At 35.4% G+C, this 20507-nt stretch overlaps 1 protein-coding gene across 2 annotated transcripts in view; it reads right to left on the bottom strand.

Annotated features, from left to right (window-relative positions):
- Positions 1-6103: 6103 nt before the first annotated feature.
- Positions 6104-20507, bottom strand: part of LOC117431608 (gamma-aminobutyric acid receptor subunit gamma-2) — a 31862-nt gene continuing 17458 nt past the window's right edge. The window contains exons 7-10 of one of the 2 annotated variants that reach the window (XM_058996282.1): positions 14850-15002; positions 13263-13465; positions 12127-12150; positions 6104-9206 (exon numbers count right to left, since the gene is read on the bottom strand). In XM_058996282.1, coding sequence (XP_058852265.1) covers positions 8928-9206; positions 12127-12150; positions 13263-13465; positions 14850-15002 — 659 coding nt within the window. In that variant the 3' untranslated portion in view covers positions 6104-8927. The remainder of the gene's footprint in view (positions 9207-12126; positions 12151-13262; positions 13466-14849; positions 15003-20507) is intronic. The other variant, XM_058996283.1, reaches the window with a different exon arrangement.

Below are 20507 nucleotides of genomic sequence, written 5' to 3'. Positions count from 1 at the left end.
GGTGGCTCAAGCTGCTGGCTGTTGGCGGTTCTATCTGCAGTCTACAATCCGATCTGCAAGCAGTGTACAATGGTACCTTTCTCCATCAAAGCAAGTTGGAAAGATCGATTTCTGCCACTGAACCTCAGCTGAAGCTGACTGCCTCCCAATTCAAACTGTTTTAACCTGGGTTTCTGGAGCTCTGGAAAAATATGCCCTACTATTTTTTTGCCATGATATCTCTCAATACATTCTCTTCAGATAACACACATTCACTTATCAGCGTATTGCTGTTAGATATTGTTTATTAGATTAACTGAGTAACACTTTACATTGTGTCTCTAATTACTGTGAGTTTACATAGTAGTTACTTAGTAAATTCATGTGTACTTACACATAATTACACATGTATTTACTAAGTACAATGTATTTAATGTGTAAACCTTATTGCACGATCCATACCTAACCCTTTTTGTATACAATTGTCTACGTACATATATTGTGCAAAAAGATTTACACATCACGTACATTGTAACATGTAAATACACAGTAATTAGAAACACTTAATGTAAAGTGTTACCATTAACTGTTTTATAGAAACACATTATTATTATAAGTTCTGTTCTATAGTCTAGAATTGGGACTGAGATGAAATACAGATTTGACAGATACATTTCAGTCTTACTTCTTGTGGAAGAGTTGTGTTAAGCTTCAACCAAACCGTATTACTTGAATAAAATAAGAAACATTCTGCATTGATCGTCAGTCATTAAAAAAAAAAAAAAATGACTGTCTAGCATTTCACTCCCTGTAATTCCATTAAATTCACTTGACTCTTAAGAACCAACTACAGGAAATTACTTTCATTTCAAGGTTACTGCATTAAACCACTTACACATTCATGATTAATGATTTGTCATTGCGTACGATAGTTGATTACCATTCTGGGAAATCTTGGAAACATTTATTTAAATATTGTAAAAAATGCAGCTGTGTATTCTTTGCAAAGCTTAAAATCTACTTTAGTATGCGTGTCTAATGTAAGATTTATCCTAATTGTTTTATTCTTCTGGTGAAAAGGAACCACCATTATGAAGGCCCTACCTATATATGTAGTCATGAGTCATGTAAGCTGCTGGTTCAACCAGGAAAAAAAGCACTGCAATACATTTGTTAAGGTGTGCTCTAAACTAAATGTTATTTTATTTCTAGGTGATGTACAGTTAACAAGTTATCATCTGTCATAATGGTAATAAGAAGTTCAATGGGTAATTGGAAAGTTTAATTTACAATTTGATTGACTGACTCTAATAAATAAGAACTTTCTAAAATTGGTGTCCAGTGGCATTAGTATCTTTATTGTGGATGAATAGAGTCATAATTATATATTCAATTTAGTTCTGTTTCTTTGTTGTGCGATGAGCCATTTATCAGCTTACTAGGTATTCTCATCTGACAGCGTTTGATAGTACTGGCCGTTGAAGTTAGCAATGATTCTAGTTGACATTAGATCATAACTATTGGTAGGAATTAGAACTTACTCAGATAGTTCAAACTAAAAGTGCAAAGGGACAAGATGAGCCAACATTTGGCTGTATAACTATTTCGTATTGACAGCACACTGTACTCAACTTTCCAGGCATATTAAGAGTGACCGTAGATTAATGCATTATGCTTAACAGTCAGTGTGTTGGTCTCAGCTGAGTAACATAAAGACTCATTTATCTTCTCAAATGACACCTGGCTCTTTTACCATATCAGATCATTGGTCCTTGAACCTGCAGACCCAGGTACAATCTTTGTATTAGATATGGGGCGCTGACCTACTGTCTTATCAGTTGACATGAAAAGTCACTTTGTGGCCTGTGATGTCAATTTATTAGAGGAATATACTTTGTGCTTTGTTCATTTAATGCATGTTTTATGTAGATCAAGGTAAATCTTCAATTAGTTACAAACATCGTTGTGGTAAAGGTGGGACTGTAGAGGAATGACAGGTTTTCTTACTTGTATTATGTGTCCGAGTAACAGTCTTTGGCTTGAAGTGCTGTGCAGTTTCAGTGCAGAATCGTTCATGAATTTTTAATCCTAATATGAAACAGTAGAACTTTCTTGTTAAGTACTATAGTGTCGATACTGCTGATTCTGTCCCAAAGGACTTGCCAGTGTGGTGTCGTGCAAAACACTGTAGAACCCGAACTCCAATGGGGAAATTGAAGCTATTGGAGATTTACTGAGCTGATACAAGTGTTCAAACGCAGAATTGCTCTTCAGGGAAAAAAGATGTTTGCCAAGTTCCTCAGTATGATGATCTTACAAATAGCCACTTCATCTGACTTGAAGTATCTGAGAGAATAAATTACAAACGATGACGCGTCGTTTTTCTCTGACTTAGATCAATGTTGCCAGTTTGTCTTAGTGGTATCTTTCATACTGTACTGTCTATTTCATTAAATATACTTAATATGTGCAATTGCCTATGAAAAAACAAATACTTCAAAACGTAGCACTGTAAAACTAGGAAAGTAGTCACATTTGCTTTCCAGGTTGTACTGCTGTCTGGAACCACCACTATTCTTATGAAATAATCAAATATACTGCATGTCAATCTTACAGATGCAGCTGGTGCAAAATCATTGAACACAGTGAGTCACAGCTACGTCAGCTGACACTATATTTATACATTAGCTATCAACAATCCATAGGCCTGTAAATATTTCTATGCCAACGTACTGCAGTGTCTGCATAGACAATGATATGAAGTATAACTGTATGATAAGTGCACATTTTTGGCGTGTTTCTGCATCTTTCATTGCTTACTAATGAGGTTTCGTGATGTAGGTAGATTTCCTTAAATATGCAGATGGTCTTGAACAATACATGGCAGTAAAGAACATTTTTGAATCACAAATGGTAGGTTAAATTCATTTTAATTTATAATTAACAGAATCTGAATGAAGTTCATATTCTATTTGCAACTGTACATATTTATTTTATTTATTTATTTATTTATTTAAATGACAAAGCCTCAAGATTTATAGTAGAAGGATTTGGTCGAACACAATTATGGATCCATAAATAATTATCTAACAATGTTATTAAAGGTGGCAGCAATTAACATTTATTACAATATAATATAAATAACCGAAGAGTTAAAAAAAAAAGTTTTTGTCGGATTTCATTTATTAAAAATGTCACGTCTAACTGCTATGGACCATGCTTTGCAGAGTTTAATACTTCCAAAACAATGATTAAAGGAACAATATGTCCATATAAATCTCTAGGCCTAAATGGATTACCTTAATGCAGTAGTCAGGTGTATCACAGCAAAGGTCAGAGGTTTATCATAGCAAATATCAGTTAATGTCAAACACTAACTTGATTGATTTGTTTGACATCTTCCTCCCAGGGTGTTGGTGCTTTAGAGAACTGTTTTAAGCAGTTTGGTTTTAACAACAGTTACCATTTGGTGCCAAGGGGAGGATATATTTTGTAAGATTGTTTCTTAAGCACAAGCAAGCTGCTACTGTACACACTTTGGTAAGGAGGGATTATATGTTAAAGCTTTTCATAAGATCACCATCTTGAATGAAAGCTTCACTGTTATCACAATATTGCAATAGATCACTTACAGGACACTACCACTGCAGAAGACTTTTTATGTGTAGGATCCCCAACTGATTTTGAACAGAGACAAGAAAGAAAAACAATACTGCAAAAGTAACAGTAAAAGTAAATGTTGGCTGTGTTTTGTCTGTATTACAAGGCCTACACATCACCATAACACTGAAAGACCATTTTTGTACATACAATATGTCTGTTGCCCCTGGCAACTTCTTCAGACCTCTGGATTTCCATATAGAGAACCATGTAAATTAAAGGACTTTGATATCAGATGGTCGTCGTAACCATTTACATGATCACACACTGGAAGCATGCTCTGTTATTGGATTCTTTTATCCTGATCATGATATTAAAAGGTACCTTTGTCAGAGGAAATAGATTGCAATTCATACCGAATCTGAAAGTGTTTACTAGAGTTCATCAGTAGCAGGATTCGTGTTCAGGGCAAAGAGAAACAGTCCTGAGCTTGAGCTCAAAAGTGTAGATTTTATTTTTTTTTATTGAGGATGCAGGTGATAAATGATGTACATATTTACAAAATATAAAGAATCATCCAGAAGTCCTCTGTGAGCATTGGGTCTGATGTTGTTTCCTGGGGACCAAGAACCGTGGTTACATGATCGCAAATAATATAAGCTAGCAAAACATCTCCACACACAGTATTTAACAAACAAGGCATATCCTTCCCTTTAAACTTGCATAAACAGTCTGGCCTTCCTTTCAAATAGTGTGGTTCAAATTGCACGTACAAATGCTGTGAAAGTAAAATAAAACTACATCTCAATATTTAATGTGTTTAAAATCCTATTATGTGTGCTCAGTAGTATGCTCTAGTGATGTTTCTGTCTCACCCACAGGTGCATTAAATTTCTAGATTAGGGAGTAAGCATGGAAAATGATATGATATGGTAATATTATATATATATATATATATATATATATATATATATATATATATATATATATATATATATTAAATTGTAGGAAAATGTAGTTTAACAGATTAATAACAGAGCTACAATTAAATCTAAATAAGCAAGAAACCCAATTATATATTCTCCAAAGGTGGCTCTTGTTATTTATATTCAGAAACAACACCCCTGGGTGACAAGGCCTGTATTTATAAACTCTGTGACTCATATTATACAAAATGCAAATTAGCCTGCAGCCATATGACAGTGTCTGCATTTAGAAAGGGAGATAAATCCAGTTACAAAATTGCTTTAAAAATGTGTTTAATCCTTGTAGTCCTGGTGGGACCTCAAGCTCCCTCCTTATCTTGGTGGTGTATTATTATTATTATTATTATTATTATTATTATTATTATTATTATTATTATTATGTATTTATTTGGTAGACACCTTTATCCAAGGCATCTGCCAAATAAATGAATTAATAATAATAATAATAATAATAATAATAATAATAATATGTATGTTAACATATGCCATTGGAAATCAAGTTTGAACCTCATGGGACTAACAAATACTGTCCTGTTCTCATGACAGCAATAATTCATGACTGGAAGGATTAACTGTGTCTAATTTATTTTCAGTGTCTAGCAGGCTAGGTATAAAGTCTGAGGTTTTCTGAGGTGATGCAATGTAAAAATCAGGCAGCGGAAAAACTGAAATTGTTTAATGTCTACAACAATAACAATGGAGCACTTGGCTGTACTAGACAAGCTTTTGAAAATGCTTTGTTGGTTTTTCAGTAGATTTCAGTAATAGCAGACTGCAATTCTTATTGTGATTCAGGCTAAAGAGGAAATAATAATACCTGCTTCTATACAGTATTTGTTATTGAAACATCAAGTATTCTTTTATGACACACTGTCGAGCGTTTTCTTAGCATTTGGTTACTTAGGTTAAAAACGTGGTAAGTGGTTACACTAAAAATCCATGAAATGGCACACTATTGCATAATTTATACACAGTCCTTGTACTTTCCTCTGAAGATAGTCCACCCCAGCACATGAAAGGTTACCTTTGATACCATAGCCTGTAATCTCCAGGGCTTCTCAAAGCTATCCGTGCCTCTCCAGCTGGTTTCTTGCTTAGGGGACATGTTGGTGCCAGTGTACTTTGCAGTACTCTCTGATAAAATAGCATACATTACTCACATCAAAAGCTTAAAATAAAAATACATCCTGTAACACCAATCTACATACAGTGTGCTCAAAAACTGCTTTCCTTTTTTGGTAATTAGGTATACTGAACCACAGGTGATACGATTCTAAAATAGTATTGGATAACATGTTATAATGCGCCTTCTTTTTTTATATAGAATGCCTTAATCATAGCAATTCCTGTAATGTGTGGCACTGCGCCTTTATAGGATATTTTGGTGCAACTGTCAGAATTGAATTCATGATTTTATTGGTCGTTCTTCGGTCAGTAAAACAATGTGTCCCCCTGAACACAAGAAAGAAGTAGAACAATAAATAATTCTGGAACCCAGACTTCTAATGCCTTCTGATTCCAACTCCACAGAGACAGTCTATTGTTTAATGCGACAATTTTATTGTAAAATTCCACAGTTGAGTGCAATTCCTTGTGAAAAGGTTTTGAAGTACATACAGTATATATTGAAGAACTGAACAATCATTAATCAGTTTCTTCTTTGTCGACAACTCAAGAGCAAAACATATCATTCAGTTATTACTGAAAACATTACCCCCAAGAGATTTTTGTGAGATATGTCTTATACTTGATGGACCTAGAACATCTGTAAATTATTATTTACATGTGATCCAAGTTGAGTAGTTGAAGCGAATTCAATTTAGAAATGCAAAGGCATTTTTTTTTTTTGTTCAATGACAATATATGCCAGTAAATAGTATCAGAATTCCATTGGATTTGGCACTGCAGGATCTGATGCAGCTAAACCCACATATTCTGAGAGAATGCTACTTGTGGTAGGTGAGCCAGATTGGAATCAATTAATCAATTATTCTAACCCACAATTGCGGAACAAAAATATTTCTTTAGGGTCACACATTTATATTTTCCCACTCAGAAGACTGCCCCAGATTGTCAGGCAGAATGCTGGAAAGTGGCAAACAGTAATATCTTACACAAAACAAGCAATGCCATAGATATTACTGTGTCATTTCATCCTTCACTATCGGTGGATCTTGAACCCTCCCCCAGGCCATGCACAGAAGTCATTAACAGCTAAATAAAGTAAATCAATGGTTTTGATTGGCTAAAAAAAAAGAAAAAAGAAAACTTCAAATAAATGCAATAGTACACTTAATTATTTTGGACTGCAGGCTTTACATATGACATTGTATATAATGTATAGTTTGACGAACAATTCTGTTTTAAAAAAATATTACTTTATAATCACAAAATGTTTGCCCTCTTCCAAGTGCTTCAAATAAAAAAAAGAGGATGAGTTTAGTGAGAAGACCAAACAAATATATCGAATGTATCATGAAGTTATGTGCGTTTCATAAAATCCGATAGGAATTAAACAGGAGGTTTGTTAGTTAGTTTATAGGTTATGCATCAGATAACGGTTAGAAATTATGCAAATTATACAATAGAACTAATCTTGCTTTCACACTGCTTGAGAGGAAACTAGTGTATCATGTACAGTTCCCAATTTACAACGTTCCAATTGGATGATCATTTCCACACTGTGTTCCTCGTAAAACATAAGGCATAAAGAATCAACCCAACTCATCCATGCCATTAAAGCCAATGAAAACAAAAGCCTTGCTTTTCCCAGGCTTTGGGATTTAAGATGTTGTACTGGCAGATATACCAATAAAGAAAAAAGCACACACCTTTTAGTGATGCAAGTAACTATTCACCTGTCCCAGAAACTGAGCATTTTCCTTTCATCGCATCAGTCATTTGACAGTTCAGATGCTTTCTCTGTATTATTAGTTTGTTGCTCTGGGGCCCTTTGCACCTGTGTTCATTTTTTTCTGTCAGGTATAGTCTTGCTATGCTAGGACACAACATGTATATGATGGATTACTGTAAGCCATGCCAGAGCAAATAATATTTCTACACATGAAGGGATATGGACAATGAGAAAATGACCGCTAGGGGAAAATTCATTGGAAGGACAAGGCAAAGCTAGAGTGGGGCTGGGTACAACATTGCAGCCTCAGTACCAGTACATTGTCTTTAAAACAATGATTTACAGTGTACTGATGGCCACTTAACTAAGATTAGATTTATTTTTAGCAGCTTTTGTAAAGCATCAAGTTACAAAACAAGCAACACTTGCGATGCAGATAACAATTGTGGAATTGTATACAAGTAATTGTGTTCAGATATCATCGTTTTTGTTTTCAGTGATTTTTTAAAAAACTGCTCTAATGATAGAGACACCATGATTAAAATGTAATCCTAGGGTTTGTTTGCAATTCATGTATATATATATTTTTTTTAAATCCCACTTTGAACAGTTTACATCTGATGCTGCATTAACCTGATCACATTTAATGTGCACTGGAAATGGGCAGAGAAAAAAATTAAAAAATGAATCCAGTTTAATTTACAGGGAGTTTTCCATAGACAACAGAACAAAAGACCATAGTACATATTTTCTTTTTTTTGGCCTGAAAAATGCATGCAGTAAATTGAAACCACTACATTCTATTCAAATATTTACAGCATTTTTACATTTTATTATAGACCATATATTTTTATAGCCCTGTCCACACCATTAAAGGCAAGGAGTGATCACTTTAAGCTTTTACAGTCAGGTAAGCAGGCACGACTTCCTGATTAATATTTTTAAATACTGGTTTGTTCATTTGCTATACAGTAGTCTCTTTCAATTGGCCATTGCACACATTTTTTTAAATATACTAAACCATTGTTAAAAAAAAAAAATTAAAAAAAGGATCTAAAAAATCATCTTGCAGACCTATTGGCTGTAATTTGTATTTCTTGACAACAAGCTAATCAGACAATGACATTGCTTACTCCAGCAGCCTGTGTTTAGGGGTCTCTAGAAAAAGGTAACAGTAGAATGGAAACGTGCATGAGAAAGCCTGACTCTATACCTTCCTGAGCTGCATTCACAAGCACTGGATTTAGGTTACAGCATCTGACTGTGTCTCGTCAATCTGTACCTGTCCTAGCCATGAAGGTATCAATGAGACAATGTTACAGTCTAGCTGCATCTGTACAGAATTCAGCTCCTTTTGGAAATTTGCTACACATTTTTGTTCGATCTAAACTAAGACTAGGAAAATAATAATACAAAAATAATAATAATAATAAGATCAATACAAGGGGTCAAAAAAGATATGGTCTTGCAAGTGGATTTTGATATTAAGGCCAGCTACATCTATTACCCTAAAGATAGAGATACGAGATCCAGTATACTAGGTTAAACAAACCAAAGGCAGTAGGGAAGAAGATGCGGGCATAGGAGTCAATTTTGGAGACGCGGATGTGTATTCGACCGTGCCGCCATGCCCCTGATCGGCAGTCTTCAAAACAGCAGAAGAAGCTGGAGCAGTCCTTGCCATCCAGACACTCGTACCCGTACTCCTCATCTCTCTCCTGAAGGTGCGTGGCATTGTTCATCTGAATGGCTGTGGCAGAGCGTGGTCGAATATCAACAGTGGGCGTCTGTTGTTACAAAGACAGAGAGTGTTAAGGCTCTGTCCCTTTGAAACCATTTGATGCAACAAATGCAGAAGCAACTTTTTTTTTTGTAAGCAAATGATCATGCTAGTGCTGGGCAATCCAGGCTTTGACTGCTTTAACAACGGTTACCATAAATAGACAACAATGGTCCCCAAGGGGGCTATGGCTGTGAAGATGTTAACTTAAGTGTTAAGGGCATGGGGCATCAAGTCTACGAGGAGAAAACAGTCTTCACAGTGTATACAATCTGTGAGCATTTCATACTAGCAAGAGAGACTGCTGTCACCAAGTACAGCTATTATATGACAAGTGTTTGGGTATTTTCTTTTTTTAAGTTAAAAAGTCAATTATGTGCTGTTTCTGTTCTGAGTCTCACTTCAACTGAATCAGTCACTCTACTCTGTGACTGGCTTATTGGCCCCCTTGCGAGGTTTGTTCATCCAAACTGTACCATGTTGTGTTATCTAAGGATAGCAGGGTTTAGAACACCAATGACTGAATGCAGCAGAGAGATTCCACTTGTCTTATAATATGGAATATATTTAGAGAATTCCACATTTTGACTTTAGATGCCTTCTCAGAAATCCTTCACAAAAATCACAAATTATATTTACTGTTATTTCAAAACTGCGCATAAACTATAAAAGAGATTTTAAAATGTAGTTTTTTTTTAAATGTTTTGTTCTTTGCAGTAGAAGTATAGAATACCGACCTGCTTTAAAACTAACATATCTTAATATTTAATTCCGTGCTTCACATTTCTTTACATTTTTAATACAATCTGCTAAAGCAGGTCATCTGGTGCAGTGCTCTTTTCCAGTATTTATGCATATCTATTTTTAATAGTGCAGAGGTATCGGTGATGCTATATAAGCTACTTAAAAATTATACATCCATTAAATTAATATTCAAAATTCATATTGGAAGGATGTTTTTAATCACAGACCACCTAAACAGAAGCTTGGTAAGGATTACATTCATATTTATCATAAATAAATGCATCTTATACAGCTTTGATCAGTTTATGCACCATTAGATGAAAGAGCATGAAAATATTTGAACAACAACAAATTAGCTGGCTAGACTCTTGCTGACATGTTAAAAGTCCTAATTATGATAAACTCGTGATGCCTTTTTACTGAATCTGACAGCATGTAATTTCGAACCATTTCCAAACAATATTATCCTGAACTGTTATCTTCTGTATGACATTTATTTTTGCAGTGAAACTTTTGAATCTATTGACATAATTTCCTATAGATGTCTGTAGAATCTGTCTGCTTTAACATTGTTTTCCCACAGATTTGCCCCGCACTGGTTATGGGTGCTTAAACCCCACTTTGGAAACTTGAACAGGACACCATTCAATTGGGTTTTGTACATAAAGCTCTGATTAAATATGCAACCAGGGATTTTAGTTAGCTCTACACAGTCTGCATTTTAATGACAGTTCTCAAAGGGTTATACATAAAGCGAGTGACAGACCAAGTACAGAACAAGAGCAGGCCTGGTGCAGGTATTCACATGAAGTGGAATTGCAGCTTTAACCAGATGAAAGTAGACAACCTTTGAAAACCCCAGACTGTTCCTTGTACAAAGAATTACTGCGCCCTTTTTCCTAAAAATGGCACTTTGTTTAAAGTCTGTTTCGATTATTTAAATGAAAGGTACGGCAACTGCGGAGGTTTTTTTCATTTTAAAGCTGCTTTGGAGAACATTTGCAAACCGTTTTTAAACAAGGCATCAGTAAAAACAATTCCTAACAATGATATGAATAACACCAGGACCTACGCCACAGAACAGAATAGCATCTCATCTCAAAATGCTACTGTTCATCACAATTGGACACGCTGTTACCAAGATACAGCTTCCAGTAGCTCAGCCAATCAGATGTGGTGACCCATAACCACAGAATATTATAATAAATGTCTGCGGAAAGTCAAATGTGTGCAAGCAGTCCTGAACCTGTTGAGGTCTATTCAGTTGATCTGAACAGTGGTGCATCTATTTACAGAGCTACATTTAGATGTTACATTTTAAAAAGCCGACACTTCCGAGACTCACATTTGCCACTTTTAGATCAATAGACCCTGTTGCCTTTATCACCAACCAATGAGATGAAAGAGCTCATACATAACTATGTGAGCCTCCACTATAGAGAGAAGAGGGGGGTAATAACGCCCACCGAGTTTCATGCACAGGAAGTTGAACAGATGATTGTTGAGCCATTCATTCTGAAGCAGAGCACATACAGTAAAAGGCAAGTGTCAACTCAATTTGCCGTATGCTACAGAATGAAGAGGCTTAATCCATCTACATGCAATGGTGTCTGTACCATTACTGCTATGTACTTTCATAAGTTATTTAAGCAGTTATTTTTTTTTTGCACAGGGAACTGTGGGCAAAGGCTGCATGCTTCATCTTAAAAAAAAGAATGTCTTGAAAGATGACCTTAATTAGATATGAGTTCTGCAATGCTTACACTGCTGAATGGTTAGTGATGTGATTCTTTACCTCATACGGTTGTCTATTTCAATCTGTTAATGCACTGCTGGCTGTGTAATTCTGAGCAGTTTTAAAGCCTTCCATGCTTGTGATGAGATGCAAAGCAGGAGCTGCCACTGCTTTTATAATGTGGGACCCAAGTAGTATAAAAACAGTTTTTCTATCTTTACTGACTTGGTCCATACAATGCTTTTTTTAAAAAAAAAATGCACAGTGGTGTCACTATAAAGACTAAACCAGCCATCCTTGACAAATAATTACTAGTTAAATGAATAAGCAGGAAATATATAACTTACACACATTCTATTTTACACATTCTGTAAAAGAATGTGCATCTAATGGTCATAATGCAGCAGTGGCATGCAGTGAATATGTTCTATTCAGACACAAGCAATACCTTTGAAGAAAACAGCCGAAGGAGCTTTTATCCAAGCAGGAAACAAAGTAGTAAAAGAAAAAAAAGAACAGATGTAAAACAAACACAACTTAACATAACGATAGTACTTATCTAGCTTAAGAGTTACAGGTGAAGGTAGTAGACCAGACAAAAACAAGAACATGTAACATTTACATAGGATTCAGAAGCAGGTTTACCTTGTCTGTATTAATACTTGCCTTAAGATTAAGTCTTCTGCAGGGGGGATTCCTTTAACAGGAAGGCAGAAACTGAATGTACTTAAATGGTACAATTCCATAAAGAATTACAATAGACACATTGGTATTTATAAGAGCAAGGTAAACCTGGTGTCATTGTGATGCTTACTTAACCTACATAACCATCAATATCGGAACATTTAACATAAAACATAGTGACTTGTAAACACCAAAAAAGTCCATAGTCTCCTCCAGGAAAAGTGATGTGACCCATACACCCCAAACTAAGCTTTATACTCCAATTCATACTTAACATGCAGGTTGTGTGGTAGTAATGAACAGTGTACAGCAGTTTGAATGTTCTGTATATAGCTTTCATCCATGTTTTAAAGGGTTAGGACCTTTTTATTTTTTTTGTGTTACATGTTCCCATGTGTTGACCTCTCAGAACTACATTTCCCATCACCCTCTTGCTCACTGGTAAATCCATCTCAGTTACATATGTGAGCAGGAGGATGACGGGAAATGTAGTTCTGAGAGGTCCATGCAGGTACATGTGAAGCCATCTTGAGGCAGGGAATGCAATTTAAAAGTTTACCATTTAAGTACAATTTAATTAATAAAACTATTGAAAACATATATGTAGTTTAATGAACTAAATGTACATAGTATATCACAGTATCTTAGCTATATTAATTGTAGTTCATTCAAGTCGCCTTGTATAAAGGTGTCTGCTAAATTAAAATAAAATAATAAATTAAAACTAAACAGCTCATTAAAAAAAATGATATTAACATTGCTATACAATACAATATTGATGAAGTATGTTAACAACTACAGTATACAGAATTGCTACAGTATTTTAAAATGTATTTAGGCAATCTGATTACTGGCAATTGCATTTACGGAAAAATAAATGGTCACATTTACAGTACTTACAGGATTTTTCCTCTTCTTGCCCGGTTTGCTCGGTTTCCTGTTGCTGATAAAGTAGTGCAAGGTCCCGTATTCAATCAGAGCAGCGAAAACGAAAAGAAAGCAAACAGAGACAAACAAATCCATCGCAGTCACATAGGAAACTTTGGGAAGGGATTTACGGGCAATTGTACTCAGTGTGGTCATTGTCAGGACAGTTGTGATTCCTGTGAATGGACAAACAGAAAAAATATAAACCATAGAACAATATGTGTTGAAGCACAAATAGAATATACAGATATTGATGGGGAGAAGAACAGTATACCAACTTAAGACTGTCAGACAGATAAACAGACAGATTGTTACTTTAAAAAAGACAAAGACAAAAAACAACTGCATGTTATAGTGCACCACCTTTTTAATCAAATGACAATAATAAATACATAATAAATGTGTCTTAACACGTTAACGCAATGGATTAAATGCATCCGATTAAAATACAGTATTTAGATTTGAAGGAATGTGACTATGAAATATGGAGAGATTTCCCAGCTGAATAAATGAACCAACTGCTGACGTTTGCCTGATCCATCATGTTTGGGTCTAGGTAGTGTAAGCCCAAGAGATGTAACTAAGGGCCATCTGGAGAGGTTTTTTTTTCAATTTTTTCTCGTGTGTGGGGAGGATGGTAGAAATACATTTTGTTAATGTTTCCATCTTAAGATTAAATGCATTCAAAAACCTTGTCTCTGAATATAGAGCAAGTCCATACACACTTGTCTCAGGTCTTGAAAACAGAAAGTATAGCCTGCATGTATTTGTTTAAGTACTGATCTGTAAGTGTTATAGATTTTTCATAATGATTGACCTACACAATTGGTTTACACAGAGGTTATCGTCAAAATGCTGGAATCAACAACTTCAACGTAACATCAGTAATCAAGATTAATGCTGCAGCATTCAGTGCAGGGCACTGTATGATTGTGATCTTCTGGCTGATAGCACTGAGGATTACAAATTATATCACAGCCATTAATCCGTCCTGCTGACAGTCATTTACCCTTTTTCAGCCAAAATTAAGCTATTTTTAATCAATGTTAATGTCTGAACTCAATTAATGCAGCAAATGATCTTGGAGTTTTTATTTATGCCCCACTATGCTAAATATTAAGGTATTACCAACCCCCCTGACCTCAACACACCCACACACACACATAGAAACTTCAGCCATGATATTCCTAGAAAGAGGTTAGTGCTAAACAACTTCTGTACATTTTTTTTAACTTTTCAAATTAAAATATAATTTTAGTTCAAAATATAAAATGTACAACCAGTACAGGTTTTTTCCCCACCAAGCAGGAAATTGGGGTAGTGTTTTCCATATACACTGCTGTATTCTAAACAAAAAAGGCATAACTTTATAATATGTTTGCTCTAGAAGAAGGTCAGCTCATACCAACTTCATTAAAGTATGGTTAATTAGCATGAGTCAGTTCATGAATTGCCCTGATGTCTATTGCATGTTTGCACTAGGTTGGCTGACTATAAAAATGTATGATTTGGCAATCCCTCAAAGTAAACCCAGAAAAGAAGCAGAGGCTAACATGTTACCTAAGGATGTTCTGGCAGGCACTGCATCCTTATTAATCCAGAAAGACACCCAGGACAGCACAACAATCAGAGTGCAGGGAATGTAGGTTTGAATTGTAAAATACCCCATCCTCCTGCTTAGTTCAAAGAAGACTGTCATCACCACATAATCTCCTGTGAGAGAGAGAGAGAGAGAGAGAGAGAGAGAGAGAGAGAGAGAGAGAGAGAGAGAGAGAGAGAGAAGATAGATAATTTTTCCCTTTGAAGTCTGCAAACCACATTGTTAAATATGACACATTACACACACAGCAAGGTAACGTATTCCAAGATTAATGTTTCGTTTTCCTGTGTGTTCTCATTTTTGTTTTCAGCTCTATACAGTGGAATAATGATCTACTTAGAAAGTGTTGACCTCATTTGTGCTCTACTGAGATCTGTCTTCTTTCAGTCATTCATGCTTTCCTTGTGCTGTCTTTTCTTTGTCCCCATTAAAATAAAATAAAGCTAAAAAGATGTATGGCATAATGATAAAAAATATATATCCTAAAAGCTGGACACAAAGCCACCATGTAGAGGGAACCTATTTAAAAGCAAGAGCAAAGGCTATTGTTCAGAGAGAGATACAATTTTGTAACACTGTGAATCTAGCAAGAAACTACTCAATAATGTAGCTTCTCCTTCATACATCTAAATGGTATCTTGCTAGTTTCATACTGTTTCAGAGTGGATAAAATACACAACACACTCTACATTTGATTGGGAATTGGAGAAGCGGATTGGCATCTGTTCTAAAGTAACAAGGTCCGATTACCTCTTCCTTGTTATTTCTGTAGATAATAATAATAATAATATTGTGTCTTTATATAGCACCTTTCATAGTGAACCACCATCACAATGCGCTTTACAGAGGTAGGCTGTGAACTGTGCATTATATGCAGAGTCACTTACAATAGAACATTGATTTAACATCTCATCCACAGGGTGGAGCACAAGGAGGTTAAGGGACTTGCTTATGTCACACAGTGAGTCAGTCAGTGGCAGTGGTGGGATTTGAACCAGTGACTTTCTGGTTACAAGCCCTGGACTTTAATCACTCGACCACACTGCCTCTTTAGCCAAGCCGCCTGATTAGTCAGTCGATCCGCGATGTATGTGCACTATTTAATCTGCCTTGCAGCTATACACTTCAGGAGAGGGAGAGTAGGACCCACATTCAGAGCATCAAACTGACAGTTTGATTTATTTTGTATTTTCTTCACTGATAAATTGTGCTGCCCAGTACCCATGACACTTAAAATGTGTCTAAAATTCAAATTCCACAGCACAGAAGCAAAAGGGTAGACATGTAATGCCAAGAATGTAAGTCAGGAACATTGCCAAGAGGTAGCCTGCAAGATAGTAAGAATAACTCAATGTGTGGTGTACTAACTATGCACTGCACGTGGTATTTATTAATTCTGAAAATCAGTTTGTAATTGAATTTGATGACAAAGATATATACAGCTATAGCCAAAAGTGTTCCAACACCTAGAATTTTAGGATTGAGACATAATTATATATGTACTGGAAACACACTTTGTGCAGCTCTGACTCCCTTGAAGGATTGTGTACCCATTTATTATACTCATTTACTCCAATGCTTATTCCACCCAAAACTATATTGTGTCTTCTATTTCAAGCTTAATAAGTAAATACAACAAAACCTACTTGCCGATATCATAGTCTTATTTCTGATTCCTTGCTCATAAGTCTTGAAAAGGCCTGGCAGCTGTACAACTTGTAGAATTTGTATGAATAGCCATAGCATCTGCTTTATTAATGCTTTTCAAAATGACCTTAATATGTGTAAAAACATAAAGAGCTTTTGCTTGCTGATTGTTTCAGGTTAGTGCACGGTTTCAGCTTTGTCAGGCGGGGTAAAGCTACACTGCTCTCTATAGTAATTAATTATATTTATTTCACTTATGTCAAGCTGAATTAGATGCAGACATCTCTTCTACAGTGCTCCACATAGCATGTTACAGGGCAATTTCCAGAACTACAGAGAGCTCTAATTCAGCCTCCATGTGATGGTTTAGATTTTCATATACCAGAACACATCAAATATTTTCAGTGACTGCCACATACCCATGAACACAAATATCCCAAGGGAGAAATGTGGACGAAGCACAAAATGATGGAGAACACGAGGGAGGTTTTTTTTCAGAAGGCAAATGCCTTTCAAGGAAATACAGCATTTCTCTACACATAATAATGTTATGTATAAGAGCTAATTCTATCAGTTATGTACTGCACAACCCATTTGAAACCGGCTCATATGTCAATGGCCTTAAAACTTGCAATAAGATAACACAATCCCTGGTAACCTGTTATGGTAACAAATGGATGTGTACTTTTTAAGACGTAAATTATCTACTTTTCACTCTCAATAAAATGCAAAAGCATGTCTTTACATGCCACATGGGGGATAAGTAGCTTAAACCAGTCTGTGGTGCTATATTGAAAAACAACAGGAACCAGCTCTTAGGTTTCAGGGTCAAGGACAATGTCTGACTTGGGTTTCTTAAAAACAAATTAAATCAGTACCACAGACAACAACCAGTGGCCAGCACTTATTTTAGTAAAAGCTCCCTGGTGAGAAGTGACACAACCTCCACTCTAGTAGCTCCCTGTAAAACAATTAGGCCACATCTTGCATAACTAACTATGGGATACAGTACCGTTCCATATTGTACTGGAAATTACCATTAGAATTGATACTTCAGGAACCATTACAGAGCAAAACCTTTTTTCTTTTTCCCTTTAAGTTTTTAGTAAGTAATATCATACCTAAATCTTTGCTGCATTTAAAAACAAAGCTGATTGATTTTTCTTCATTCTGACTAAAGACATTATAATGAAAAGCCTTTTCGCTAAGACATCGTGCAGTAGAGGGTAAACACATCTTTAGAAGTTGAAAGAAATCAAAGCTCCATTATATACTATATTTTCACAGAAGTTTAATTACCACTTACCACTCAATGTAAGTATTCTGTAATATAGGAATGCTTACATTCATATAGAGGTATTTATATAAACCAGTACATATGAAATCTGCCTCTGAAATGGATAGCTGGTTTTTAAAGTACAGTGGAGCTGCCAGCTCCCTCATTTTAGTCTCTCTTAGCTGTCTCTCTTACCTGTCCTACCTCTCTATATTCACAACAGACTATAAACCATTATGCATTTAAGATGTACATTTTAAACTCATCCTGATTTTCTTTCCTTTGTTAGAAAAGTCGATTTTTCTCCAGAACTTTGTGTTGTTCAAATGAAACATTGATTTATCTTGCTTTTAGTAAATCAACCAATTGACTGTGAGATTTACAGTGTCTATAACCAGTTCTAGTTTTCTTTTCTTACGTACATTGAAAGTGACAGGCTACACTGATTACATAACAATGTACAATGTGCATTAATCACCAAGTTTCATACCAATCTATGATGGTCGCTGTAACTGGTTTACACTAGCTTACCTTTAGAGAACAATCTGAATGCTGATGAACAATTCTTAATCCCGGATGTTTTGAGAAAAAAAAAGAAAGATAATCTGTATTTCAAAAGACAAACTCTAATTACAGTTGACAACAGATTGGCACATAGCATAATCACACAACATAACCATTACTTAGAGCTCTGAGAAGAAGTCATTTTAAATATCTATGAATTTTGTTGAGGCAGTACTATTCATATACAACACAAAGAATAAGAATACCTTAAGAATAAACACTTAAAAGCAGGTCTGTAAGAGTGTGTGAGTCATTGATAAGGGACCAGGGAAGCAACGTCTAAACCACTCTGCAGTGCCTTGTTGAAAACAACAGAAAGAACAACAAAGGGAACAAAGTAATTGCCACTCTTAGCAGTTTCTGGACCATAGACAATACCAGCTTTCCTCTGAAACATATACGTTAAATCAGCACTCTGGACAGCTCCCTGGTGAGATTGTAGTTTGTGCAACGTTTCCATTCAGCTGATTTCTTAAGTTATGAGATTCTTCCTTATCCTGCATTCATACAGTTTGTTTCCCTTTAATACATTTCTAATCAGGCTGTTGCCCAACGTAGGACAGATCTTCAAATTATTTGACTGGGTTTTCATACATTTTTTGCTACTTTGGTTTAATGGAATGGAAAGTAGGTTTAATGTGAAAATAGTCAAGGGAATTTGGCATTCCTTTTCAGTTGAGAGCCATTAGTGAATGAACAGCATCTGATTTCTGTCTGACATTTCTAACATAAATCAATAAAGCTGGAATGGAATATAGCTAGGATGTTTGCCAGAGATGGTATTAAAGAGAAAGGAACCCAAGCACACACACACACACACACACACACACACACACACACACACACACACACACACACACACACACACACACACACACACACACACACACACACACACACACACACAACTGATTCACTTTTAAAGGCCTATTTATGAGAAATATATATTTCCAATATTTCTTAAGTTTCCAGGTTGAATGTATTTGGCACAGAATGGACTGCCACACCAGAGACTTGTACATTGATAAACAAATGGTATACTTTATATTGTAAAGCTAGAATTCCCAGGATCAGGCCATTATAACCTTCTATTGACATTCAGCATACAGTGCACCATATATATATATATATATATATATATATATATATATATATTTATTTACACTAACAGTAGTATTGTCGTTATTAGGCAGAATACAAATAGCACAGTCTCTTAACTATGGCTCCCGACTACAGCGTTATAAAGGAGGAGCACTGTGTGTGTGTGTGGATATATGTATATATACACAGTATATTTAAAAAGGCTGTTCCCTTGGAAATATAAACTATAAGATAAACAGGCATTTGGAAAAGGGCATTTCCCATTTCTGCACTCTGTTTTGCTTACTACAGCTATGGCCAAAAGTTTAGCATCACCTAGAATTTTAGAACTGAGACAAATTAAAAAGAAAAAAAAAAAAAAAAAATATATATATATATATATATATATATATATATATATATATATATATATATATATATATATGTATATAATTTAACTATAGAAACTATAAAATGATATCGCAAACATCTTCCAGAAGCCATATTAGCAGTACTGTATTTCATGTCAGTTTTTCATTAAGTATATAGAAAACTACAAAACGGTATGTAATTAAATATGTTAACATAACATTATTCAACAGGTTTCATTCCAATTTATGAAGCAAATTGAAGCATTTCCATTCTGCCACTGAGGATTTATCAACAAATTGAACTTCTTAATGTATACAATGCAATGGTGTTTTTTAACTGGACTGTTGGGGGGTTCAAAAACCACTGCGCTGGTATGTAAGCTTCCAGTGCTTTTAAATTCAACCCACATCTGAAAACCTTCTACACTACGGGTGTCAGGGACTGGTACAGTTGCATCTCTAACAAAATACACTGACTTGAGTTATGATGAATGAAAAGGTGATAGGATGTAAATCTATTGGCCCAGACAGATGCAAATAAATCCAGTGTGCTGGGCTCTGCTAAAACTGCAGGAACTCCTAATGTGCAGGTGGTGTTCAATGGAGGGGAAAACAAGCAATCATTTTCCTACACTGCTGTAGCTTGGCTTGTGTAAGTAAGCCATGTCCTAGTACTGGAC

This window comes from Acipenser ruthenus, chromosome 22, assembly GCF_902713425.1.
Source record: "Acipenser ruthenus chromosome 22, fAciRut3.2 maternal haplotype, whole genome shotgun sequence".
Taxonomy (NCBI): Eukaryota; Metazoa; Chordata; class Actinopteri; order Acipenseriformes; family Acipenseridae; genus Acipenser; species Acipenser ruthenus.
The sequence above is the reverse complement of the archived record's forward strand: the minus strand, read 5'-3'. Positions and strand labels throughout refer to the sequence as shown.